The 27,914-nt window shown below is 38.7% G+C and overlaps 4 protein-coding genes and 1 long non-coding RNA gene across 6 annotated transcripts; 1 reads left to right on the forward strand and 4 right to left on the reverse strand.

Moving 5' to 3' along the window:
* Window positions 1–1,304: 1,304 nt before the first annotated feature.
* armc10 (armadillo repeat containing 10) lies at window positions 1,305–7,132 on the reverse strand. The gene is made up of 6 exons (XM_084734316.1): window positions 6,434–7,132; window positions 5,699–5,844; window positions 5,366–5,500; window positions 5,055–5,231; window positions 4,814–4,885; window positions 1,305–4,107 (listed from the first exon to the last, which is right to left on the reverse strand). The coding sequence occupies exons 1-6, from the start codon at window positions 6,687–6,689 to the stop codon at window positions 3,856–3,858; spliced, it is 1,038 nt and encodes a 345-aa protein (XP_084590442.1). The 5' UTR covers window positions 6,690–7,132; the 3' UTR covers window positions 1,305–3,855.
* A 574-nt stretch (window positions 7,133–7,706) lies between these two features.
* Window positions 7,707–27,423, forward strand: fbxl13 (F-box and leucine-rich repeat protein 13). The gene is made up of 21 exons (XM_084734321.1): window positions 7,707–7,913; window positions 8,127–8,233; window positions 8,961–9,057; window positions 9,196–9,263; window positions 13,857–14,011; window positions 14,410–14,519; window positions 14,617–14,715; window positions 16,010–16,105; window positions 16,207–16,342; window positions 21,363–21,415; window positions 22,010–22,110; window positions 22,976–23,105; window positions 23,597–23,695; window positions 23,871–23,991; window positions 24,079–24,241; window positions 24,316–24,435; window positions 25,507–25,630; window positions 25,720–25,800; window positions 26,158–26,292; window positions 26,613–26,776; window positions 26,862–27,423. The coding sequence occupies exons 1-21, from the start codon at window positions 7,824–7,826 to the stop codon at window positions 27,052–27,054; spliced, it is 2,442 nt and encodes an 813-aa protein (XP_084590447.1). The 5' UTR covers window positions 7,707–7,823; the 3' UTR covers window positions 27,055–27,423.
* LOC146316395 (uncharacterized) lies at window positions 9,608–9,805 on the reverse strand. Its single transcript, XR_014771758.1, has 2 exons — window positions 9,766–9,805; window positions 9,608–9,692 (listed from the first exon to the last, which is right to left on the reverse strand). It is a non-coding gene; the product is annotated as an uncharacterized LOC146316395 (long non-coding RNA).
* On the reverse strand, window positions 10,164–13,810 carry LOC146316396 (uncharacterized). Its single transcript, XM_084734310.1, has 3 exons — window positions 12,986–13,810; window positions 12,850–12,908; window positions 10,164–12,439 (listed from the first exon to the last, which is right to left on the reverse strand). Exons 1-3 carry the CDS (start codon window positions 13,000–13,002, stop codon window positions 10,266–10,268), a joined length of 2,250 nt encoding a protein of 749 aa, XP_084590436.1. The 5' UTR covers window positions 13,003–13,810; the 3' UTR covers window positions 10,164–10,265.
* LOC146316397 (leucine-rich repeat-containing protein 17-like) lies at window positions 16,481–23,330 on the reverse strand. Of its 2 annotated transcripts, none has more exons than XM_084734314.1 (7): window positions 23,046–23,330; window positions 20,857–21,005; window positions 20,264–20,740; window positions 19,267–19,481; window positions 18,358–18,513; window positions 16,995–17,136; window positions 16,481–16,908 (listed from the first exon to the last, which is right to left on the reverse strand). In XM_084734314.1, the coding sequence occupies exons 2-7, from the start codon at window positions 20,982–20,984 to the stop codon at window positions 16,626–16,628; spliced, it is 1,401 nt and encodes a 466-aa protein (XP_084590440.1). In that variant the 5' UTR covers window positions 20,985–21,005; window positions 23,046–23,330; the 3' UTR covers window positions 16,481–16,625. The 2 variants fall into 2 exon arrangements, with proteins under 2 accessions (XP_084590440.1, XP_084590439.1); XM_084734313.1 differs by having other exon boundaries at window positions 20,857–21,137.
* Window positions 27,424–27,914: the final 491 nt, after the last annotated feature.

A 27,914-nucleotide genomic window follows, 5' to 3' on the forward strand; every position in this document is an offset into this window, starting at 1 on the left:
GAATCAGCCTCATTTTAAAGGGTGTTGTCCTAATTTCTCATCTGTGCCCACATTACAAATATCACGATTTACCAAAGAGACTTAATGATTTTATATGTACATCAGTATAACCAAATGCATATTTACTTACTTGGATTATTTTTGTAACGATTTTATCATGAAATTTAGGCAAGGCATGTTAATTTGAAGAGCACAAAGGCCATTTACAACATTAAAAAAAACTGAAGGAAATACAGCATAAGCCAGAACAATGGCTTTATATGTAAAAAAAAAAAGTAATCAGAAACTATATAAAAATACTGATTTAATATATCAAAATATTTAATCTTCATCCCGATTTAAAATCTCAATATAATGGTTTGGTATCACAAAGTAATGTGAAACTTTCTCTGAAATAATGACTTAATATCTCAAAACTGAGGTGTCTCGCTATTTTGAGATACTAAGTCATTATTTTTGAGATAAGTCAATCATTATTTTGAGAAGATTTCTCATGTTTGTTAATCAAATGGACAGAAATGGGCTTCCATAATAGGGAGGGAGAAGGGAGCTTTCTAAATTCTGAGAAAATAAGACCCACTGTTTTCTTACAAGAAACACAAACTTGAGATGTGTTTTTTTAAGTCATTTTTTTAACCAGGGAACACCTAATGAAATACACATTGCAGTTTGACCCACACTCAGATATGTCAGCTTCTATTGCTCCAGATGTGTGGAAGGACAACACTAAATCGCTGGTGTGCCTCTTTAATGTTCAAAGGCGGTGGAGAGGATAAATGTTTTTAACCTGGATATGTCAGGGCAAGTCTCATATCTTCTTGATCTTTGTTCCAACTCTGTGGTGTGCACAATAAAATATGTTGCTTCTCTTCTTCTACATAGTTTGAAATAGTTAGGAGAGCCCAGCTAGATGACCCGAGAGGCAGATAACATTCATGTAAAAGACAGATGTATTTTGATCCCAGGCCACTGAGAGAAGAAAAGCAGCAGCAATTTAAACTTTATTACACTGAACACACTGAAAGGCAAAGTGGCAACATGAGAGTTAATGAAATGTGTATAGTGTTCCTCAACTTCAAAGTGTGGACAAGACTGTCTCTGTCATACCTGGACAGGAATCCCCTGATTCTTCCTATGTTTTTAAAATGGTATATGCAGACTCTGCTATTGACAAAGCCAAATGTGAGTGACAGCAGCACAGCCTGCCATTTAACAACAGTAGAGCTTACCACAAGTTCAGAAGATGTTTCTTATTGAATATATTTGAGTAAACAGGAGAAATAAGGATGTGGATATCCATAATATGTCATATAGGGTATTTATTGAACCATTCTAACAGACATAACAAACATATTTTTCATTTTATAGGCAAAATGCTGACTAACTTAATTAAATAAATATGATAATCTAGGTCACAAGTAAATCATCCTCCTGCAGGGAGTATCTGTTCTGGTAAACCATAGTGCCTGAGAAAGATTTAGGATTTGGATTCAATAAAGTCAGTGTCCAAACATAAAAAATGTGCAGCATTTCCACACCTGGACTGGCTCATTCCATAAAATCCTTGCATTAAAATAATCGTCACATTTTTCTGCAAATTAGAGTTACACACCTACAGCCATTCTCTTCTTTGTAAATACTGTTAACAAGCCAGCAGATGGGTCCACAGCTCCAGTCCTCCAGCTAGACAACATGTGGACCTGTCACTTACAGCCTGTCTTATTACAGTAAGTGCATAACTTAACATAATAAGGCTTGAATTTAACATTCAATAGCTGTTGTCACTCAGTAACCATTTTCCGCATAAAAATGTATCATCAGTTTTATTATTATTACAGACTGCTTTGTCAAAGGTCAAGCCCACCTCCATTTATTTTCAAGCTGCATATCGGCATGGTATTTGTGGTAGTTGAAACAATCACAGCAGTCCAGACATCCTTTTCCCCTGCAGCTTCCTGCAGCTCCTCCCTGGGGATTTAGCAGGTGTGTTTTCTTCACGACAAGATGCAACCCCAGCAGTACGTCCTGGGGTTTTCTTCCAGGCTGCTGTAGTTGTTGTACCTTCAAAGTTAAAGTAGACACAGGTTGCATCCTAAGCAGATGTCCCAACCACCTCAACAAGCTTTTCTTCATGTGGGAGAGGCAGTGTTTTAACTCCAGGGTCTTCTCAACACACTGAACTTCTCACATTATCACAGAATGTGAGGCAAAGCCTGTAGGTTAACCTCACTTTGGCTCTTCTAAAGTCACGATGCGCTGATTCAAATTAAATACATATATAAAAGTTCTTGCTATCATTGAAAGAGGACAGAGATCTCTAAATCGAATGTGTCGATACATTAGCGAGGACTGGAGCTGTAGTTCATCCATTCATTCATGTCTCCAAGGCATGCTAGGGTGTGCGGCAGGAAACCTCGTCCCTCTGAACCACAGACGGGTAGTAAGCTGAGTCACGCTGCACAGGTCATTCCGACACATTCTCTAGAAAATGTTTGGCAGTGGGTTTGGGTTCAGAAATTTCACCTGGAATACATCTTAAGAAAAAGTAGGTGAAGTTCTCAGAAGGAAGGGCACTGTGGATCTTGAAAGGGAAATAGTCTCTAGCGATGAGAAGAAAACTGTTACTGGCAGGAAAAAAACAGGGAGGGGGGTGTCATGTTTTTACACTCTGCTGAATGAATGGCTTCTTCCTGCTTCCTGCTCACTCATTGCTCATCAATTAATTATAGCGTAAGAAACTGGAAATCGGGGAGGAGTGGCTGGTGCAGTGAAACAGATCATTTAGCTGAGTAGATGTGTGGTAATAATAGTGATCTAGGAAACACAGCAGGTACTGAGAGTGTGGGAGTGTAAGCTGAGTATCAACAGGAGCCTGCTCTTTTATAAGGTTAAAGGGACAGTTCAGATTTTTTGAAGCCGAGTTCAATGTGATACTTATCCATAGACAGTGTATTACTTACAGTAAATGCAGGTTGACTCTGCCCCAGTTTGGAGAAGCAGAAAGGGACATCAATGCAGAAACTAAGAAATGTACTGCTGTGGATAGAGTCAGGTATTTTAGCCCTTAATAAAAGGTCCACCAACAAAAATGAATAAATAAATAAATAAAAAACAATATCAGTTCAAGTGTGTACTATATTTAGAATATCTTCACTGCTTTATTTTGCTGTCAAACAGTCTTTTCTGATGGGAAACTGCATCATATAAGCAAAATATTGTTCTTTCCAAACCAACCAAACTCCAAAGGCAAAATCAGTAATTTAACGTGGAGAAATCTGGAGTTGATGGTCTACCACTGTTTCAATCTCTTATTGGGTGATTTTGGTGAATCAGAACAATCCTTTTAAAATATTTAAGTCATACAGTAACACAAACAAACTAACAAAAAGAGGCAGGGCTACACCAGCAACTGTGATGTTCTGCGAAGTAAAATGACTGATTTCAGCAATAGAGTTTGGTTGGTTTTGACAGAATAATATTTGGTTTATTTAAAAGCATTTTCCTGTCAGAAAAGGCTGTCGGAAGGTAAAGTAAAGCAGTGAAAATATTCTGATTACAGCATACACTTAAAATGATATTAATTTGTTGACTCTATCCACAGCAATACATTACTTAGCTTCCGTGCTGGCACTCATCTCCGCTTTTCAAAACTGGAAACATACTGACAAATATCTACTGTAATTAATAAACTCATTATTTAATCATTACCTCATACAAGCCCACATCAAATGATCCAAACTATCACCTTAATGTCAACAGATTTATAATTTAAATGGAAGGGTGATAAGTTGGTGCTTTGGCAAAGTGTGTGGAAGCTAAAGCTGTGCATGGATCAAGAGTAAAGAGAGGGAGGCCCTATGTCAAGATGCGAGCCACCTGGGCCTGAATCTCAGTGTCAGGGTGTGAAAGCAGCTGGACCAGTCTGCTGTGGAGCTGAGAGGACTCATCTAACATGACCCGGAAGAGACAATCTTGCTTCCGCCTCAGTTCATCAGCCACCTGGGCAGAGGGCCTCCAGGCCTTTAAGTTCCCTGCAAATGTCAGCAGTCGCAGAAGCACCGCAGGGGCTGTCCGGGCATCAAACAGCAGTATAACAGAAGCTGGTGCCTACAGCATAAAGCAAAATCAAAATCACGATTTATAATGAAATATGGACCCCTGTGTTGACAGTTTGACGACAAAAAAATGACTTATGCTGCCCTTCTGTTTGTTTTGACAAACCATGCTAACTGTCTTGCTGTGCCTTATCTAAAAACATCCAAACTGCACCAGTTGTTTGACTTACATGAGGATGTTCAGATTAAAGGTCCAGTGCGTAATATTTAGGGGAATCTCTTGGTAGAATATGGCCAAATATTCAAACATATTGTTTTCATTCGTGCATAAACTTCCGAAAATAAGAATCATTGTGTTTTCATTACCTTAAAATGAGACATTTATACCTAGAGAGGGTGCAGCTTCTCTTCCAAAGAGGCTGCCATGTTTCTACAGTAGCCTAGAACAGACAAAGCAAACACTGGCCTTTTGCATTTTTCCCCTACATTCTTCAAAGGGAAGACTGAGACAAGCAGTATTCATTTGCAATCTTTAACCTCACTGCTAGATGCCACTAAATCCTCCACACTGGTCCTTTAAGACTGTATTTTCATCCCTCCTTTCTTGCAAAAACTTTATACAAGCACATACATCCAAATACAATAAATACTAGGTGCCAGACAGAAGTACATGTCAAAAAAGGAAAATTAGAGTCTGTAAACTTGATAATGCTCCCATGAACATTTATTAATATACCACCATGTTTATTTATTCTTACCTGAGCTTGAACAATGTCATCCATCATATCTGGATTAGATGACAAATTCACAAGGACTTTTGAAGCCTGCACCTGAAATACAAATGTTGGAAGCTTAAATAATTGATATTGCCTTCACAGCACTAGTACGTTTTCCAACAACAGCTACAGCTTTTCAAATGTTACAATATAATATTTAAATACCTTCAATAGCTTTAAACAACTGATTTTGGAAAAATGTGAAGAAGATCAAGATACCAACCTGTAATGCTTCATTGCTCACGACAAGCAGAGAGAGCAGAAGTGTAATTGATTCCTTCAGCAAGTGCTGATGTTTATCTGTGACTGAGAGGTTTGTTAGCAGCCTGAGAGCACAAAGCTGGAGGTCAGAATTCACTGGTGACACCTCGATCAGTTCGAGCACTTGTGCCACATACACCTGTAAGAAAAGGTGAATGTTTAAGTGAAACCTGTCTTCCACAAAAAAGGACATTAATATATATCCAAAAAGACCTTGTACTCAACAAGTGAATGCATGCCATTTGCAGCATAGCATAGAATACAACAACTTACCATTATTTGTTCTTGGTTTGGGATGTTCATACACAGATTATTTAAAGCATTCATACTCTGCACTCTGACTTCTGCTGCAGGATCGGAGAGGAAACGAGCTATGATATGAATCCCTTCAAATTCCCGTATTAGATTCTGGAGGATCCGTAAAAAACAAAGTAGAAGAAAAATTATATTATGTGGATCAAAAGAGATATGTACTGTCACAAGGACTGTGCAGAACTCAGAGTGAGATCACTGACAAGATACAACAGCTACATAATTTTATAATGAGATAACACACAGCAGTACAATAAAGTAAAAGGTTTTAGAGAAAGTATACTTTTATTGTACCTGATTCACAGTGAAGGCAGCAGCATTTGCTAACGTAAGAAGGATCCGACATCTGTCAGACGGATTAGTGCTGGTCTGCAGACATGACAGCAGCATTTTCAAGTGCTGTGGCTCCAGGTTTCCAGGGGATTGGTGGATGATGTCACCTATGTAGCAAAATAACCCATTTAACCAACATTTAATCATATTAAATATGATGCACTGTAGGAGATTGACTACCACCTGGTTGTAGCTATTGTTTACAGTCAAAAGCTCTGAATGTTTTTTTTAATCCAGGTCTTAATATAAAAAATGTGACCATATATAGGGAATTACTGTTTATATTATTTAAGAAGGGGCAATGCACATTAATTAACATCAGCACTTTAAAGGTCCATCGTGTAAATGTACCAGATTTAGCTATACAGACTAATTTTCATCTGCAGTCCCTGGCAGGACACCATATAAAAGCACATAGGAACAAATTAATAAAACAATGATACAACCACATAGATATTAACATATAACAAAAAAACAAACAAACAAACAATTAAATAACCAGTAGTCCATATCATGACTGCACGTTGGTTTGTCCAGTAACTGCTTTATACATTATAGGTGGTTTGTGTTTATACACAGGACATTTTAAGAAATTATCTTAAGATGTTCATTTTGAACAATCACATAGGTTAAGATAGGTACACATTGGTATTTACTGTGAGTATCGTTCGGCTTTATGAGCTCTGTGGTTCTTACCTGATGCAACATCTGGTCTGGGACAGACAACGTCCAGTCCTGACACTTTGGCCAGCAGGCTGCCTCGCTGTAGGGTAACTTCACTGGGGGGACTGCTCCTGACACCAGGGCTTTCAGAAGTGACACTTTTCTTGTTTCTCCTGAAGCTCCCCCCGCTGATAAGTTTGTAAATCCCGTAGGAAGCTCCAGCTCCGGCAACTATTCCAAGCAATGCTTTCATGTTGCCGAGCCTGGGTGTAATACTGCCATCACCCATGCTGTTGCTATGCCTTTAGCTAGGTTAAGCTCTGCTAGCTAGCGAGCTAACGTAGCTAGATGCCCTGAATCGTTGTGAGTCAAATTTGTTGACTCTCCAGCAAATTAACTTGGGTCCTTCGTTAGCTAGTACCGAAGACAACCCATAGAAACCCCCACAAAGCCTAGCCAAACTAATTTAGGCAAATGCATTGTTTTGAAACTAGAGAAGTTTGCTGACAAGCCACAGTTGTCAACAATGTTGTTATCCGTTGTTCCGGGCGGTGGTGTCTAGAATAGAACCGTTGATTTGCGAAACTCTCGCGAGAATTGTGCGCGTTGTTTCTTCAGTGAGCACCTTGAAAAAAGACTGTTTATGTTTTATAATATACCGACGCTGTGAATAGATTTACGGAGAGAAAATGCTTGGTTAGTGTTAGGGCCAGATTTTGATTTGGATTCAAATGATCACGCTCGCGAGATCTTCCACGGGTCTGAAGTTCCCTTCTAGACACGACCGTTCGGGACAGCAGCCAGGTCGGTGGCCGACTAAATCTTTCGCTGGGTGATGTTGAGCGAGGAGTTTTTAGCAATATACAAAATCTTTCACTATATATCTGGAATATTTTTCTAAAACTGATAACAAATTCAGTTTGTTAGTAAAGAGTCATCGGCATCATATCACTAATTTTGTAAATTAAGTAACATTTAAATCTTGCTGCACCACATTAGTTGTCCAACATTTTACGTCAGTAAAGTTTTACTTAGTTAGTTACCTGGCAACGGTTGTATCTAGAAGGGAACCCCAGACCTGCAAAAGATCTCACGAGAGTGATCATTTTAACCCAAACCATGATCTCTATCTAACCATAACCAGGCGGTTCACGTCCTTGAACCTGTCCAGATAATGACAAAGGCGTTCTCTTATTATACAATATAATTAGTTTGCACAACGTGCACAACTAAGACACAACTCTTACAAATCTCGCGAGAGTTTCACAAATCTTGGTTACCTTTTTAGACATGACCCCTGGCAACGTTGGATTTCCAAACGGAGATGGAGCACCAAGCAAAATCTGACAAAGTAAACTGAACTAGTGTATGCGAGTTAGTAAATACTGTATTTATAATCCTCATTTACAATTCGACTTTTCCAATGTGTCGAAATGAGGACATGGCTGTATCAAATGTCAAGTGTGTTCTTAAAGAGTGCGAACTGGAACACTGCCTGCCACACATATATAAGGTAGGTTATCTTGTGTAGAAAAGTTGGTAACGTTAATTTAAATGTTATTTTAACTTTAAGCTAGCTAAGTAGCTAACGTAGACGTTACAGAGAATATGTGCTAGTGTCAGTGTTTTTAGTGGTTAAAACATTTAATTCAGTGACTATTATCACCACGTGAATATTTATTTTTCCTAACATGTTTACAATTATTATAATTTCACATTCTTCTAGACCTTATTGACAGCTTCGTGCCTGTCATGTCCCAATGACCCAATACAGTTTCTGAAAAACACTCTCATGGCCTACCAGGGACATGATAATCTTCAGGATGTTGACTGGTAAGTACAGTAGACCTCCTCTTTCTTGTGACTTTACTTGAGATGGACACTTGGTGGCTCACTTCCTCAAGTTTTCTTTCCTTGCTGGGACCGAAATTCACGGTAGGCTACCAAATGCAAAAGTATAACTATTACATTGTGTCTGCTCGGGTTACATTGTCTACCAATGTTCATTTGCTCAAATGAATAGAGTGCCCCTTAAGTACATATCAGCAGTTATCAAGTAGTGGATGTACAAAGATTTCTTAGACCTTTGCCGTAATACTTAAAGTGACTTTAAAAATAACACTCCTGGGGATCCTAAGCACCAGTGTTTTCAGTAGAGCTGTAATTAGCATTTTTTTTTATTACTGATTAATCAGTAATTTTCTTCATTAATATATTAGTTGATTAGTCCATAAAATGTAAGAAATTTGTTAAAAATGTTCTGTGAAGGCAGATGTTTCCCAGACCTGGAGGTGTCAGCCTTAAAAGGTCTTGCTTTGTTCACAACCCCAGATTATTCAGATTACTGCCACAGAGTACACAGAAACCAGAAAATATTCGCATTTGAGAGGCTAAAATCAGAGAATTGTGACATTTTTAAACTTAAGTTAGTGATACTCATTACAGGTCATATACACATATAAAATGATTTAATTTCAGCAAGCTATAAATCATTAAGTATGTTATGTGAAATTAGACTTTCAAACTTTGTTTTAATGTCAACTTTATTCCTTTTTTTGAGGTACAAGTTTGTTGCTGATGTACAACATTGCATTGCAACAGCCTCTCTGACACATAGGACAATGGACACTGTCTATATGGATGAAGATGACATCATGGTACATTATGGTGTAGCAGCATACATACCAGTCAAAAGTTTAGTTTTCAGGCCAAGATTTCTCAGACAAATTGTTCAGACTCAAATGAAATAGACTTTAGTGTTTTTATAATTATTAATGTTCTGTTCTCCTTTCTAGCTGTACTTTTGTGATTTTGAGAAGGCCTACTCCTTTTACAGGAAACATTTAACCATCTCTTGCTTCAGGTAGGCATACAGTATTGCAGTCATGATGTACACATGAGGGTTTGATTAAATTATCGATTTCTTGAGAGAAAAGGGAGAAATTGGCATCAGACTTAAGCTCCATCAGCATTTGGGGAGTTACTTTTCTTGGCTTGTTTGACAAAACTGTATCCAAAAGCACCAAGCGAAGTCTTAGCTGAACAAGATTTAAGTTAAATCCCAATTTAGATGATTGAAAGTGCATAGCGCAAGGGAATTTAGGGGGTGTCCAAACCACTATGCTATTTAAATGCTGCATAAACTAGACATTTGTTGTTGATTAGTGTATCCCATGTGACACAATGAAGACAAGAGATGGAGAAGTTTAAAATATTTCATGTCTTTACTAATTAGCATAGATGTAGAACTACAGAAACTTGATTTTGCTCCCAGTTGAAGATGGCAACAGACCTATTGAAAAGAAAGGAACACAAACATCAGTTTTCAGTTGTGAGCATAAAGTATTCATAATATGAATACTTACCATATTTACAAAAGGACTCGCTGTCAGCAATTTCACCTGTGATAAAAAAAACCCAGCAAAGCCTAAATTTAATGGAGCACTAAAAGACTATTTTCAGACTAAGAACATTTTTCAGCTGTTTTCCTAACTTTTAAGCTTTACTAAACTTTACTGACTTTTAGACAAATCTTTTCTAAATTTGCCTCCAGTGCAATCCTACATTACTCTCTTACAGTTTCCTACTGAAACATCTGCCCACTGAAGTTTTTGTTTCTGTATAATTTTACTCAGGACACCAATCACTTAAATGAAGGATAAATTACGCTTGAGAGAGTCTGAGATGTGAGAAATAATCATTAGCACAATATAAGTGATATTCACAAGCAAAATAATTCAAATGTTTTTTTTTCCATACCAGTATATGTCTTGTTTGAAGGGCTGATCCTTCTTCATGGTTCTTCAAATCCTTTTGCATCGTGAGATGTAGAATCCTTGTATTTGTGTTGCTTTGGAGCAGGTTTTCATTGGTGTTCACCAGTTTCGCCCTCAGCCACCTGATGTGGTGCATATTGGGTCTTTGATTGTGTTACTTTGTGCCTTACATAGCTGTTTCTGGACTTTACAATGTATGCATTTACAGATGGTGTTGACATATTGGGGCCCTTTTGAGGAGGAGACCTTTTTTTGTTGCCACCATTTCTCCAGAAAACGCCACTTAAAGTAGAGGCTGAAACTTTGGATACAGACAGTGGTTTAGGAGGCTGGTAGGCCATGTTGCCAAGCTGTTTATTCACATTAGGCAGACGCTTCCGTATCTTGCCTGGTTGTATGTAAGTCTGTAGAAGGCCAGCTCTGGTTGCACCTACAAAACCACCATTTAGAGAAGTGCTTCTTCTCTGAGGAGTTGAAAATGAGCCTAGGGGGGTTCTGGCTCCACGTATATCACCACTTGGAAACTTGTCTGAGATCATATTCATGATTCCAAAGTTCCTGGCCAATATCTTATTGCCAACTAATCTTGAAAGGGCTGTTTCTGATGCTGAGGTTGGAGCCAAGTTAGTTAAAGAGTTGAAACCTACAAAATCAAGTCCAGCCACAGAAGAGATCCCACTCTGGGTTGAATCTAAGCCACCAGAAATGGTTATCGGGGTGTTGTCAGGCATTTGTTTTGGTTCCTGAATTGGATTCTGCTCTGATAGGTCAGATCTCTCCTCATCCTCTGCCTGGTCGGTTAGTATGGAAGGATGAGAAATATTGACTTTCTGGTCTCTGAGATAGCCATCGTATCTACCTGAGCCATGAAGAGAAGTCGAGGATTCTACAGTTAACATTTGATGGGATCCAACTGGCTGCTTTTCTTTGAAAGCCTGATTCTGAGCTTCATGTGAGCTGCTTGTTTGAACACCCACATGACCACTGCTGCTTTGTGGTGAGAGGCTATCAGAGTTTGAAGAAACAGAACCACTAGATGCAGGCAGGTGAACAGTGGGAGTGTAGTATACATCATTTGACTCCTTGTGAACAGTGGGTTGATATGACTGAAAAGATGGGGCTGGTCTCTCCCTGTGCTTTGGTAGATAATTCGGGATGAGGTGTTGACCTCTTGGTGCATTGACATATAAACTTTTCCCATAGGAACTCAAAGACGGGGGAGTAGGTGTAGACAGGACATTGGCTGGAGTCATATTCTTCTCAGAGTTTAAAGGCGTTATACTGGAAGTCTCACTTGAATGTTGGTGTAAATCTTGAGATGATGGGGTAACAGGGAATGCAGTCACATGGCCACTGAAAGAAAACAACTCTCCAAAGAATGAGCCAGAGGGTGTTTGTTCAGGGAACTCAGTGTCTTCCCCAGAAATGCCCCTATTGTCAAAACCTCCATAATTACTCAAAACATGCTCTGTGGTTGCTAAATGAGGCCGTGGGTAGAGAGCAGAGCCCGGGTCTTGTTTGTCATAAACACTGGTGGAAACCAGACTTGTAGTGGTGTTGACAAGATCAGGGACAGAGAGGCTGTCTCTTGGCATTTGGTAGATGGCGCCCTGTTTACTTTTCTCAAACAATGCATTCATAGGTTCACTCCAGACTTCATTTTCACTGGCGTCATCATGGGCAGTGCCTTCTTTTGCAGGATTAGACCCATGGCTTGTGTCAGGTTCATGAGACTCCACCTTGTTTTCCATAATTTCCCGTGCAGTTTGAAAATGTCTACTCAAGTCACTTCCTGGTGTTAAGAAAGAGCTTTTCAATTTTTTTATAAACTGTTCAAAATCTTTGATTGTTGGGAAACTGACGCCCTCCAAAGTTTTCTTTGGTCCATGTTCTTTTACTAATAGGCCAAAGGGGTGTTGATAACCAGATGTTTCAGGCTCATATTTCTGCACAGAGGGAGTAGAGGGGACCACTGAAAACTCATCTGGCTCATGTCCCGAGTCTGGTTGGCTTGGTACCATCTCTTCACTGAGGCTAGTAACAGGGCTAGCATCCTCATTGTTTTCATGGTGGACTGGTTCTTGCTGAAGGGAAACAAAGCTTTGCTGGCTTGTAGCTTGCATCTCATAACTTGGATGACCAGAGTCGTGGTTTATGTCTGAAGATGCCGCAGAATAAAATTGGTTTGAGGCTTGTGGACCAAGCACACCTGCATGGCTACTGAATTCATCACTGAGAGTGTAGCCATGTGCAATATTGTAACCTATCAGGAAATATAGAAATGTAAATTAGATTTAGGGATGCAATGATAACAAAAATTCAAGCCAATACCATGATAAAAAGTCCACAAACTAATTTTATAGTGATATTAAACATAGAAATATGTATGTTTGGGAAAAATGTCCTGCTTTACTTCTTCAGTGAAAGTATCACATGTGAAATAAAGATATGCAAGAAGTTGGCAACAAAAACAATGCATCAATCATTAGCAATCCTTTTACAAAAATCAAAACAATTAACCAAGTAATATTGCAGTGCATACCATTACAGTCCAGTGCAGTATTGAGAATTTTATGGTAATATTTCAGTATTAGATGTATTCTTCATACATACACCCTATTAGATTCAATTCATATGGTTGAATATAGTCAAGACTAATTCAGAAATTCTTACCAGTATGAGAAGGAAAACAAATGCAGCCCCATAACAACAGGGTGTAAAGCCAAGAAACCCTGAAAAACAATTAAGTTAGAAAGACAAAAGTAACATAGTCCAGATTTAATCAAAAATTCTCTAGTATTTTACTCACCCAGATGGAAGAATCATGGCAGTGAGTTCAGTCACAGCATCCACCTACAGCAGCAGCAGACTGTTGATTAAAACTAGCGGCTAGGATAACAATCAGACATGCTTTGTCTTTTCTTTGTTAAGAAAGTTTGAAAGCAAGGAATAATAGGTAATGAAGGGGAAAAGAACTTTTCAGATTCTGCTTACACAGAGTGCAATCAGGTGATTGTAGGCAGCTGTTGCTGTGAGAACACCAACCTAATTAGACAAGCACAGGTGGAGCATTTAATCAAAGGGCTGCATGGTTTAAATATCACTATGAGAGACCCAGAAATAAAATAAATAGCTTTAAAAATCTGTTGCCTTCCTCTTCATGTATTATTATAAATTCATAACTTAAATATTAATTTTACATGACTGATAGAAAGACAATTTTAACACATTCAACTAACCTCTCACAAAAAGTTAAAGCCTCTGAAACTGATCCACAAAAATATAAATAAAACATTCATAACACTAAGGGAGAGTGATTCATGTGTGACTCTAAGCAGAAATTTGACCCATGTGACAAAGTCCTAAATGTTTTCTCTGGCTCATTGTTAACATGCTGCTGAGTTCATGAAGATATTCTGTTTCACAGATTGCCTTTCACCTATCCATTGTCACTCCAGACTCCTGCATTATTTTACTTTTTTCCCAGTCAGTCACTGTGTTCTGTCTGAATGTCCAAACCTGCTTCAGTTGAGATCATCATTAGAAAAAACATACCCAAGATTAAATATTATTTGAATGTTACAGAGTCCTGTCCTGTGGAGTTAATGCAGGTTTCTGCCAGTCTTCCTGTGTACCTTGTCACTGAATTAATAATGAGCTGTGTTTGCTGTTGGAGACAGGAAGTGGAAGACGTTCACTGTGCAGAGTAAGAGAGGTACCTTAGAACTGGCTCTGAAGATGGACCTGGCAAAGAAGTATTATGAGCGGAAATGCCAGCAGGTCACACTCACGAAATGGGCAAACTGGGTAAAAATACACAAGAAGACACAGGCTGGTAGGTGATTACTTAAGTATTTTTGAGTGATTTCTGAGTTACCATTAGGAGTTTTGACTTAAACTAATATGGAGCTCTGCAAGCTGTGACTCTCTTGTGTATATAGCCAGAGAAAACATGCAGTGTGGTTAAGAAATGTGTCCAGATATGTAGGATTTCTTCACCACTCTGTACACCCACTCTTGTGACTCACTTTGTCCCCTCCACTTTCCAAACTTTAATTCTGAGACTTGACTCTGCTTTTATAAGCTAAATTTATCCTAAGATTCAGTACAATGCAACTTTGTGATCATAATATTGTAGCCCTAATGCAGCCCAGATGTTATCATCTGCTAAAAAAAAGGTGCTCAAAATGATGGATTTAAACAAGATTTAAATTTCTTTTTTTTTTAACTTAGTTGCCATTGAAAAACTTGAGAGCATTGTTATCGTTGGCCGCCTTAAACGCATCATAGCTGCATGGCATAGTGATGCAAAGGACTCAAAGAGGACAAAAGACTACTTTAAGGTATACATCTATTTGGAATTTTAGTTTAAAAAAAAAGAAGAAAGAATTCTAGCAAGTTTCTGTGTTTCTTTTTTCTGTGTTTGTATGAATCTTGCAGAGGCTGGAGATGGGGCTTATTGAAATCAGCAGCAATGTCCAGCAGAGTGGAGAAGGATGTGACAGACTCTCAGTGCTTCCCAGCAGTCTCTCATTGAAGGTAGTTTATCTTAAACTACACAGAATTCATGTGTCCCTCAGCCAGTTTTTTTCATGTTTCTTTATGAGCCTAATCGGTTCTCACACAGAGGGATGATATCTGAGATTTAAAGCTGCAGCAGCTTCACTTCTCTGTTCTCTAAGCAGTCAGTGATGAGATCATATCTGTTACATAAGTGTTTCTTTAAGTGGACACCACTGTAAATATGCTCTCTCCTCTCTGAGGCCAGTTGATTAATGACAGTTGCAGCTCATTATGGTCTAGTATACATATGACCAATTACTGCAGGAAGGGTTGTATTTATGGCACAACACACTTGCAACATTTGTTGCTGTGTTATGTGTTTTTTGCTTATAAATTATTACTATTTTGTTGGTCTTACACAATTAAAACAGTACTTTCAGACCAGTGGCTCTGTAGTGTACAAATATGCGAAGAAATCCAGTAAACATCTTTCTGACTCTCCTTGCACTTACTGGTTATAGATTCTGTTTGTTTTGGATTTACATGTGCTGGCTAAGAGAGTGCAGTTTTGGCTTCATTTGCTCTGGTCTTCTTCTGATAAATAGTGCTTCAGCATGACTATGTTTGGGGAAAGAAAGAGGCTGCTTCTCTGCTTACATCACACTGCTTTGGCAGCGGCAGAGATGCCAGTGAATCTTGTCCCCTTGAAATTAACCAAACATTTCCAAAGCAGCTGCTGGTTATGTGAGATTAAATCCTATAAAACCAAATATCATACCATTTGGCATAGTGAAGGATGTGCTGAAATGATAGTTTTCCTGTTTATATGTATATGGGGATAAAACATTAAATGGTTTCATGATAAACCATGATAAAATTCTATATGATTAGTATTACCTTTTCAAATGTTAATTATCTAAAACTGAGCAGTGTCCATTACAGTGGAAATAATGCCATTTCAAATCATTTAAAAATTTCAAGATAAAAGTTGGTCAAATGATTTCAGCCTGTGTATCAGTATTTTTTGAACATTTTCAGCACATTTTAACAATACCATAATACTGATGGCCATGGTACCAGCACTGTACTGTACTGTACTGTACTGTACTGCACCAGCAGTGGTTTCTGATTTCACAAACACTTCAATGTTTAAGAAAATGTCTTAACCCTACTTTCAGCATATGTATACCTTAACAAATAAACTGTATGGAAGAATGCATAAAATGTTATTTTGGAAAAAAAAAAGAATATCTTTAATTTCTTAAGTAAATGGGAGGAAATTCAATTTATTTTCTGAATGATCAAATGTCGTATGATGTTTTCTCTGCAGATCTTTCAAAATTTACAATTGCGAGACTGGCTAAATTGTGCTGAGGTGTGTTGCACATGGAAAGCTATTATCCAGTCAGGCACATTGTGGAGTAAGGTCTGTACCAAGAGACTACTTACTGTATTTAATTAATTGCAGTGTTCGAAGATATACTTGAAACGAGAGTATAAATGTTCCCTAATTTGTGTCCCTGTTAGATCAATGTCTCTGTGGAGAAAGACTGGATAACAGACAGCACAATGAAGCAGATCCTGCAGAACTACCGCCCATTTGTGATCCATCTCAACCTGCGTGGCTGCACATCCCTACAATGGCCCAGCTTGAAATGTATCAGTGAGTACTGCACATAATGTTTCTAGATATTTAATTTTTTTTGCATGTGTTTCTTGTGTAATAACCATGTTTCACCTTGGTGTGAAGTGACCCTTACAGATCATGTTCTCATAGTAAAAATGAGTCAAAACAGTCAAAAAATTTAGAATTTTTTATATTTTGATTAAAAAGACAAAGCTGACAAAACATAAAATCATCTGATGCAGATTGTTTTATAATATTGAAAGAAGGGAAAACAAAGAACCTTTTTTAAGTCAAAATTTAGTTTAAATGTTCACTTGACTCAGGACAGCCGGAAGATCTGATATTTCTGTGGCACTCTCAAGTGGCTTGGCTCCAGCTCTTCCTCCAGCTCTCCCTGCACTTCCATTGGTGTGTTCCATAGCTCAGGGTCCGTTTGGTCTTTATCTGGTCCGCTGTGCTGTCTGTCCCTTGGACACCCTCTGTTGTAGGATTGCACATACTCCTCCACACTCTCCCCAGTGTGTTCAGGAGGGGAGCGACACATCAGGCCTGAGTGCCTCACCCCTGGGTGCAGACGCAGCCAGTACACCATGTAGTGGATGCTGAAATAATACAGTCAGTTTTTAATCATTTTTAGGGTTTGGGAAAAAAAGGAAATGATTGTAAACATCTGACCAGATGAACCCACCTATAGTCACACACCCAGGGGTTTCCTCCCAGTTTAAGTTGTGACAGGAAGTAAAGGTCTTCAAGAACCCCATACTGGACAAAATGCAGACTGTTGTCGGACACGTCCAACTCACGAAGGTGCAAGAGCCCAGAAAGGGAACCTAAGAGAGAATAAAGAGATGCATGGATATACCATCCTTGTGCTTTAGGATGCACAATAAATATCGGACCTGATAAATTATTATTATTATTATTATTAGATAATGGGACATTTATACAATTATTTATTATTCCGATAATAGAATTAAAACTGATGACTATCAGCTATAAAAATATCTGCTTTATCAGGTTACGTCAAAGACTTACATTTAAATTGCCAAGCAAAATGTTCTATGAAAGCCCAAGTATATCTGAAGATTTTAGGGCTGGATATCTGTATTCAAAACCTTTATAAGGTATCAACCAAAATAACCCAGTACCGAGTAGTATCAAAACTTCTCAAGTCAAACCTGCGTTCAGTCTTTTTTGTATCCAGATCTCAGAAGAAGTGATTATGTGTATGATTGTACTACTTGGCAGTGGCTTCTGACAAAGATAAATACAGGGGGGAAAAAAGGAACCAAATGAAGTACTGTTGTGGTCGGTATTGCTTTAAGACTACTGGTGATGGTCCTGGTATTGTAGTCTTTTTTAAATAATACCCAGCCCTAGAAGGTTGTGATGTACTTACATGAAAAAATAAACATCTGAAAAGTGAGTTAGATCTGGTTATGTCATAGTGATAAAATATTAAATCATCCATCATTGCTGATTACATCTTAGCCTTTCTTATGCTCAGGTGTGCATAAACTACAGGTCATATGAACCACTTTTTACAAAATGTGAAATGATCAGTTATGTTATTGGCTGACAAAAATCTGTATCCTGCATCCTCACTTTTCTTTCTTGCTTCTCTCAATGTAGTTATATTTAGACAGACCTGTTGCTGTTTATTATTATCCAAAAGTAAAAATGCCAGTGGTGCAAACAAACTCTGATAGGAATGTGCGAGCTAGTGTTCAGTTTGTGTCTGAATTACTTAAGCGCAGTGACCACTTTATGCCTGTAATCCTCTCAGCTTTCCTCACTATAAATAAATCCAATAGTGTATACACAAAGATGGCAGAATGCCAGCTGTCTCTAAAGAGGAAAAATGAGAAACAGAAGTCACAGCAGCAGTTGTATAACGTGTTCTCAACCTTTTGGCTTTCCATATGTTATTTATCAGCCAGAGAAAAAACACAGCTTTGTTTGTGTGGGATTTCATCCAGGAAATATTAATCACACACTGTAATATTCACTGATTGTGAGTAATAGGTTTGCAGTAAGAAAAGCACACATACCTGTGTCAATGCGCTCCATACCATTACTACTTAAGTTTAGGGTTCTGAGGCCCTTTGCTCCTTGGAAATCTCTGGCTCTGAGATGATTGATTGAATTATGGGACAGATCGATGTGAACAACATTCTCTGGTATACCTGTGGGGACCTCAGTTAGACCTAAACATAGAGGGGTAAGGGTTACTCAAATACATTTGATTATTTTACCAAAAATATAACTGTACATTCACATGTTCAATATTATTTTTATTCATTAAAAATAACATTTTTTTCCAATAATAACCCATATTTGTCAAGCCAAAGATGGCTCTAATAAATCAGCCTGAGTTTCCACTTCTGCAAGCGTAGCTGAAAAATTGGCACAGAGTGAGATCTGCCTATATCCGTAATCTGAATTTGATCCCAAAATCTGTGTTTCCTGCCAATAGGAGGCAGATAGCAGTAACACATTATTTGAATTACTCTATTGTTAGGCAAATTTAAAATGCTTCGGCACGTTTTGTAATAACTTATTCTGATGAGTCTGCCACATTTTATTTAGTTAATGTTTTCCAAGATGTTTATAAGGTTACAGATGACTATGAAGGAGGATCAATCAGCAGTTGAGGAAGCAAGTGACATAACATTGAATAGAAAACACCTGCCAAACCAGATGTGTCACTTCGCCAGTTCTGTGTCTGGCCTTGCAAATCTTTTGAGAAATGGAAATTTAGTCCTTCCAGTCATGCAGCAGTAATATTTAATCACAAGCATACAAGCTCTGTGACATAAAGCTTCAGAGGTATTTTTCCTTACCTCTCTGTTACATAAGAAACATGTGTGCTGAATTTCTAAAAAAAACACTGTGAGGTTCAGAGTAGGGTAAAATGAATCAGACTGGTTTAGGAAAATAAAAGCTGATTGTGAGCTTGCCTCGTTTACTGCAGTCCATCCGTATTTGGGGGAAAAGGTAGGTATGGCAAGACGTGGTGGCATCTGGCTTGGTGCGAATTGGAACAGGGTCTAGAGGGAATAGGGGCTCTGTTTCATCACCCTGTGTGTCGCTGGTTGGGTCTGACTCCTTACAGAGTAACTCTGGATTAACTTGCTTCAACTTAATGCCTTTTAGCCTGATGGGCTCTGCACACCTAGAAGAGGAAATGCTGTTAAGTCAAGGTGAATCACTACTGACCTGTACACATGTTGCATCAGAAAAATTGTTTACACAAATTAATTTTCCACCAAATTATCTGTAGTTCTTTTTTTTGTAATAATTTTTTTATTTATTCAAAATTGGAAAAGTCAGTATACAATAATAACAAGTATAACAAAGCACAGCAATAATCTGTAGTTCTTGGAGCAGTTTTGTTCAAGATCATTGGAACCTTGGTACTATCTTGTGAATCAGCCCACATTTCCACCAGTTTTGAGCAGAATTGTAATCAACAGAGGTTATCAAACAATGCACAATGACCTGTAGAATATGACACAGGCCTTTTGGTTCTCAAGGAAAACCTGCTATTTCCAGCTGGGAACTAACTTTTTGGCTTCTGAATACATTTATTTTGGAAGAAATACTCAGAACAGTTAAAATTAGGTGCTTGAACCGAAGAGAGCTGGGTCCATGTTGGTGAAAAATGTCTAACGGGGCCCTCTTCCACTAAATTAGCCATAGTTCTTGATCCAGTGCTGTCAAGATCCTTGAAACCCTTGTACTATCTGGTGAACCAGCCTGAGTTTCCACTAGTTTTGAGTGGAACCCTTGTAATCAAGGATATTCTCAACAGAGACCCTGCACAATGCACAACAATAACACACCCATTTTCCATGGACAACCTGCTATTTTTCGGTGCTTGAACCAGAATGGGGCTGGTTCCATGTTGGTGGAAACAGTCTGAATAAGTCAAACTCTTTTTGGGGAACCACTCACCTGGCATGATTTCCTAGATTACGGTTGCTCGGGACCTGAAGGGTGCGTACGAGACTGTCCATTGGGCAGAGACAATTCCAGGGATTGTCATACAGACGTAGGTAGCGAAGGTTTGGCATGGGGATGAGGGCCTCCTCACTAAGTGTCCCCAGGTGGTTGTGCTGCAGCAGTAGGGTTGTAAGGTGTGTCAGACCCTGGAAGGCCCCTTCCTCCACTAAACTGATCTGGTTCTGCTGCAGGTCTAAACTGATTAAGCTCTCATATCCAGCAAAAGCTCCATCACGTAGGACTTTGATCTGGTTGCGAGCTAGAAGGAGGTGCTTGGGTTGCTGGGACCAGGTCTGTGAGGTGGGAATGAAGGTGAGGCGTCGGTCCTGACAGTCAACAAAGATTTCTCGAGATTCTGTTGACTCTGAGCAATCAGGTGCTGCAAGCCTGGAGGGGCCTGATCTGCTGTGACGCCCAGCACCCCTTACCCTAACAGTTTTCAAACACACAAAAAATTAATTCCTGGTGTGTCACCATCTATAAAAGGTCATTTAGAGTAGGTGAAAAATTTAACTGAACAAATTAGACCCAAGACAAATCCATACCTGTCCCGTGTGAGTTTATGTCTTGCTCCTCTGAGGCCTCTGCCCTTCCCTGGTCTTTTCATCTCGGTGGACGAGAGCAGGAGGAGGAGCAGGGTGGCTAAGAAGAGTGATGAGGAGGTCACACGCATTCTGTGCCCTGCAGGTATTGTCTTTTCAGTAAGAAAAGCTGGAGTTAAAGCAGGAGTTTGTGATAAGGGTCTTGCAAAAACAGGTTTGCAGACAGAAGCAATGGGTCAAGGGTGAGCGGTGTTATTGTTGATGGAATACAGCTGTTGCTCACGCTGTGGAAGAAGTGAGAGGTAGAACATTATGTAAGAAATAAGAGCCATCCAGGAATGTATATACAGCTTGAAAGAAACCAGATGCTATGTTGCTTCATGTTGTTTCTTGTCATATATTACTTTACTATATTGCAACTTACATATAATGATTATAGCCAAGTATTTCCCAAATATGGACAACATAGGTTAACCAGCCAATTCTCTGATCTTTGCTTGTTTTCTTAGGTGAATGCAGAAATCTCCAGGAGCTCAATGTGTCAGAGTGTTTTAATGTTACAGTGAGTAAAACATTGTTATGACTAATGATAATGATTAGATATTAGCAAATCCTAAATGTTCATATCGTGTGCTACTTAACTGTTAAACCTCCATGTAAGAGGACCCACACCTTCAATAGATATAAACATCTTATTTAAGGTAATGGAAACACCAAAATTTTTATTTTCAGGTGTTTATAGACTAATGAAAACAAGTTATGAATAGTAAAATTCATCTCTGCCAAAAACTACCAATAGATCAACTTAAATTTTATACACTGGATCTTTAAATCAATGAAAATATCCATTGAAAAACATATTTTTATATAAGACTACACTTATCTGTGAAGGTGTCCCCAAATGTTCACCTTATGACTTAATCATTAAGATCTTGCAGTACATCACAGATAAAAAGCAAGTTAGTTTAATCTGTTTTAGTCATTGTGTTTTTGTTTTTTGTTTTTTTTGTTGTTTTATGTAAAACTGATTTCATTTAATTAAAACCAAGTATTTTAAACATTTGTTTATGCAGTGTTGATTGTGTTATCACACTCTAGTAACAGATGCCTTGCTATGAGAACTTGAGGTAACTTTTTCATCTCTGCTCTTTAACAGGACATGATAGTTCAGAGAATAGTCGAAGGCTGTCCCTGCCTGCTCTACTTGAACCTTTCTTGCACACTTATAACAAACAAAACTTTGAGAGAACTGTCCAGGTAATCGTCCAGTTGTGGTTAAAAACTGCCATGTTACTAGATTTGTGCTCTGAACTGTGGTCGGTGGCTCACATTTCCAAATTGAACAAAACAGATTCCTGTATGTTACTCCTTGTTTTCTGGCCTCCTGCCCCCTAGTTCCCAGAAGTATTTCCATTTCTGTTTGTCCAGTGTGCAGCTCACTGCTGGCTTATATTTTATGTCTGAAAGCAGTGCCAACTTACTGATTTAGTGGAACAGATGTGGTGCTCATATCATAACATCTAGACTGTATGATTGCATTGATTGAAGGAGAGAGGGAGGGTGTATTTGGCTTATATAATGGCAGTTTGCCATTGGAAAAAGCAGTCTGACAACAAGGTAAAGCAGTGAAAATATTCTAAAAATACCACAAATTTAAACTGATGATTTTTTTTAGATGGACCCTTTTTAGTGGCTAAAAGACCTTTTGCTGCTGACCCTGTCCACAGCAGCACATTGCTTAGCTTCTTCCACCAGCACTCTTGCTGCTTCTCAAAACTGGGGCTGTGCCAACTGCCATCTGCTGTATGTAAGTGACTAGACTGTAGGTAATAGAGAAGTACTTCATACAGCCCCACTTCAAAATATCTGAACTATCCCTTTAAGCAAAATATTTTAGGAATATATATCATTTTACCATGCAAGAATTTGATGATATCTATTTTTAGCTCAGAATGCGATGTTATTTTTAATGAAAATGGTTTCCTTGAAGAGTCTGTACTCAAATTTACACCTTTTCTTCGTTAAAATCAGTAAAATGACCAGTTATAATCTTCAGAGTTTAAACACAACACATATTATGTAAACTAATCTAACTGTTTCTTTTTTTCCTGATTTCAAACAGGAACTGTCTGAACCTTCAATACCTGAGTCTGGCTTACTGCTACAGATTCACAGATAAAGGCTTGATGTACCTGTCCACAGGGAAGGGCTGCCACAATCTCATCCACCTCAACCTCTCCGGATGCACCCAGGTCAGTCAGTATGCTCTTCACAGGTTGGTATAAAGTCCCTCCACTGACAGACAGGACACAGCTTTATGTTTTTTGAAAGTTCAGTGTCTGCTTTGGATAAATCCAGTCACTCCTTTCCGTGTGCACGTGGCTCCTCTTGTTCCTTCCCAGCTGTACACTGGTGACTCTTTGCTCACAGTCTCAGAGCGACTGAACAAAGATCTGAAGGAGAACAAGAGTAAAAGGCAGCTGTGGCAAAGAGGAGGGGTGGGTTTATACGACCAACTCTGGCCCACCCACTCACCATGTGTACACTCCATAACATAACACACATGCACCACAGCATAAAGTGCACCTTCGTCCAGGAATGTGCGTCAGTTTGATTCCAGATGTGTGGTTTCACTTAACGGGGGCCTGAAAATGTGAGGAGCAAGGAAAACTGCATCCAGGAGAATGAGTCAGATTCCAGCATACACATATTTTCCTCCCCCCTCCTCTCTCTTCTCTCCTAGATGACAGTAAATGGGTTCAGCTACATTTCTGCTGGATGTCCTTCACTCAAAGAGATTGTGATCGATGACATGCCCACACTGTCAGATAGCTGTGTCTTGGTAAGTTTGTATATTTCTTAATATATCACAGATTTCTTACAGGATCCCAGCTCTGGAATGTTCAACAAAAAGAGAAAATAAGGAACAAATTAGAAAACAATTTGCTTTGTCAACTCAGACATTTTTTAAGCTCTTGCATCAAAGAGAAGTTTTGAGTCTTTGTCTTCCCTAACAGGCACTAATTGCCAGATGCCGCTGTCTGTCTGCTATTTCTCTGCTGGACACTCCTCATCTTTCCGACGTTGCCTTTAAAGCCATCGCTGAAGTAGCCAAACTGAAAACTTTTAGCACAGAGGGTGGGATCATTTCACATTCTTCATCACTAATTTCCACATACACTTTAAAATATAGAAGTAATTTTATTCCGCTTATATCCACTTTAGGTAACAACCAACTGACAGACATCAGCCTGGCAGCCCTTTGCAGGAGCTCACATGGCCTCCGCAGACTCCACGCCACAGAATGCCCCAGAATGACCGACGCCAGCCTCAGATCTGTGGCCTGTCTCAAGAACCTGCAACACTTGGACATCTCACTTTGTTACAAGTGTGTTTGTGTTTGTTCTTGCTGTAGTTTGAGATTGTGTACATAATGTAATCGGATTACTGTTTGTGTTTCAGGGTGAGTGATGTTGGGATCCAGTGCTTGACTGAAGGTTGCTCATCCACCAAACTGAGAGAGCTGAATGTTAGTCACTGCAGTCACATAACTGACGTATCTGTCATGAGGATTGCACAAAGGTTTATAGCATGACTTCACACGCACATGCACACGCACACACACACACACACACACACACACACACTTTCACAAAGAAAGATCACAACATTGCTAGTTGTAATGTAAACATACAGTATATCTATGCAACATATGCTTAAATTCCAGGAATACCATGTATTTGACACACCACACATAAGTATCATGGCTTCCCAACCATCTAGCACATCCTGTGTTACAATAAAGGCCCAAATACACTGGAATGATTGCATCAAATGAAATGATGTGTGTATAATAATGTGGTGCAGTGATAGAGGACATGAACAAGATCTGTCTATGACTGTTGACAGAGACTCTAGTCTGCAGTGTAAATCTTACTTCACTAATAAGCCACAGAACTGTACAGTAACCGGATTCATTATCAAAAAAAGTTTTTATATCACGTCAGCACATCTGTCAATGTTTTCCCTCCCCCTCTCTCCACTGGAAGTCCGCACATTTTTTTTTTTACCATTTTTAGATGGTGTTGCAGCCCTGTGAACACCCAGTTGTTGTGTTCATGCCTTTTTTTAAATTTCCTTTTAGCACTCTTCAAACAGGTACTGCAGCTGCAGAAAAAAACATTGGTCTTCATTTGACGCTCTAAAACGGGAGTAGGGGTGTCAGTTTGACATGTCTCATACCACTTTTGGTGTGTGTCCTGCCATTTAAAAGAATAGATGTACTTCACACCGCAAGCATCGGGCTCTTTCAGTGCATTTGGGCCTTAGCATTCACATCAATCAGACTTATCAGATTTTTTTCTTTGACAAGAAAACCCAAGTGAAAACAAATGCTGTACTGCCTTTTTTTCTAATTTTTCTACACTGTGTTCAGACTCAGAGAAAATAAAACTCTGAGGCTGAAAACCTGGTTAGGCCTGATGTTGTTCCACATAGAAAATTGATCAGGAATAAATAATAGAATCCGACCAATAAGCAGATTCAAAAAAGGCATAGGTTTTCATTCCCATCCTTACACACACACAACTGATTGTAGACTGTTAAATAGTGTCACACAGCAGTTTTTTGTGTCTCGTGTGCACACGTTTTCAGGTTTATCAGACTGCACCATCTCAACTTGAGTTACTGTGAGAGACTGACTGACATGAGTCTGGAGTGGCTGAGTGGCAGCTCCATCTGCTCTCTTGACATCAGCGGTTGCAACATCCAGGATCAGGTATTGTTTTGATGTTTATTCTGACGCTCACAAACTCCTGATACGTGGTCTCTGTTGTGAAGTCTGTAACATGGCATTTGTATTTTTAGGGTCTGGCCGCTCTTGAGGGAGTTCACTTGAAGAAGTTAGTTATGACCAAGTGTGTCTACGTCACAGACATTGGCATGGAGGTACAAATCTAGTTGGAATTTCATAATATGGCCAGATGTGGCACTGTTAAAAAAACTGTTTACAGTATTAAGTGGATCCAAGTTTACTTCTTTTTCCACTGTCTGCTAGTATTAACAGCTGACCAGAAATAAACTTGTATCATGTTTCCCAGAAAAACAATTCAGAGAAAAGATTTCCACAGTTGTTGTTTCACTTGCTGTCAGAGCCTTCGAACAGATGTGAACAGAGGAAGTAATATATATATATCTTCTTTTAGATATGGTTCCCCATTTCCTTAATTTCCTCTCATTTATTTTCTTATCTGTTCCCATTTCATCCCACATCTTTCTCTCATCTCCTTTGTTCCTTGTTGGCAGAAGCTGTGCAAGAATGTGAGAGATCTGGGACATGTGGATGTGTCTCACTGTGTAGCTCTGTCAGACCCAGCCATCAGAGCCATTTCATTTTACTGTAGAGGTTTAGTCACACTGAGGATGTTGGGTTGTCCCAAGGTACACACACAGACACACACACACACACACACACACACACACACACACACACACACACACACACACACACACACACTCTCTCTCTCTCTTTTCTGAAGCTTAAAAATGCTGAAGCAGGTTTTCTGCAGATCCTTAAAAAGAAAACTGTTCATGTACTTTTTGCCCAGTATGGACTTGAAATACTTTAAAAACTTTTAAATTATATTCACAATGGTCTTGAAAGGTCTTAAATATCTCAAATTTAACAAAGCTATCAAGGCAATTGTGTTTTCCCTTGTTATTTCATGCCACGTCTTGTGTTTTCTTCTGCTCTACCTCAGATGACAGATATGGCAGTGCAGTATCTGACAAGTGGATCTCAGTACCTGCGAGAACTTGACGTGAGTGGCTGCGTTCTTCTCACAGATCGCTCTCTCCGACACTTGGAGAAGATCTGTCCTCCACTCTGCTCCATCACGATGGCCTGCTGTAGCAGCATCACCAAGTAAGACACAAACTTAGAAGAAAATTGTAAAGTTAAGAGTCCTGCAAGATTACTTTTAATTACCAGAGACCGTTTCTTTCCTTAGAGTGGCCGCCTTAAAGCTTCAGTCACGTGTGGAGTATTGGGAGCACAGCAATGATGACCCTCCGTACTGGTTTGGATACAACACAGACCCAATAGTGAATCCGATCACAAGGCCCATCAAGACTGATGACACCTGGGAAGTTGTGGAGCAGCACTCAGTGATGATAACAGCAGCCAGTACAGACAGGATATAAACAGATCTCAATTAGTGATGATTTTGTAAAAATGTCAGTCACAGCATCATTTTTGGAACATTGCTTCAAAACATGTTTTAAAACATATTAAATACGTCTTCAGCAGGCCATTTTGAATGATACACCAGAGATAATCCACACAAGAAAGACTTTATTAATCCCCAAGGAAACCATGTGCCAGTGATAAATTACAGAAACATAAGATTAAAAACAATAGAGTAATAAATATAAAGCGTACAAGGGGTAAGTGCAAAAAAACAGTGCTTGATAGAATAACAATAAAAGTAAGATATGTAAAAAAGTAAACTAAAATAGAAAAGTAGTGTTGGCAATAAGATTGAAAGTAATAAAAAATAATAAATAATAAAAAATAATAATAATGTTGCACATGATATTGAAAAGTAATAATTAATAATTTTGTTAGATAAGAGGGACATAAACATATGATGTCCACACTGAATTTTCATAGGAAAACTTTTCCAGGGGGGTAAGTTTAGGATCCTTTATTGTTCATAGTTTTATTATTTAGCTCACTTTATGATATTTTATTATTGCGTCTTTGTACAAAGTCTGTAACTTCTCAGTTGTTTTATACTCAGAAACAACTAAGTGGATATTGTTTAGTTTTAGTCTTGAGATTTATTCCCTCGATGATACTCAGGTACAGAAATTGCAAACTAATTTTGAATTACAGAGAGAAATCCATGTCTGAGCTGTTACCACAACTCTGAAATTACTAAATGGTGTCTAACAATAACTGGACCATTATTTTCATACAAATGTTGGCTTGGCATTTTTAGCATTTAAAACACGACAATCATCTGTATCAATTTATTGAAGAAGCTTTATACTTTTTCACA

This window comes from Lutjanus erythropterus, chromosome 13 (assembly GCF_056507025.1).
Source record: "Lutjanus erythropterus isolate fLutEry1 chromosome 13, fLutEry1.hap2, whole genome shotgun sequence".
Taxonomy (NCBI): Eukaryota; Metazoa; Chordata; class Actinopteri; order Lutjaniformes; family Lutjanidae; genus Lutjanus; species Lutjanus erythropterus.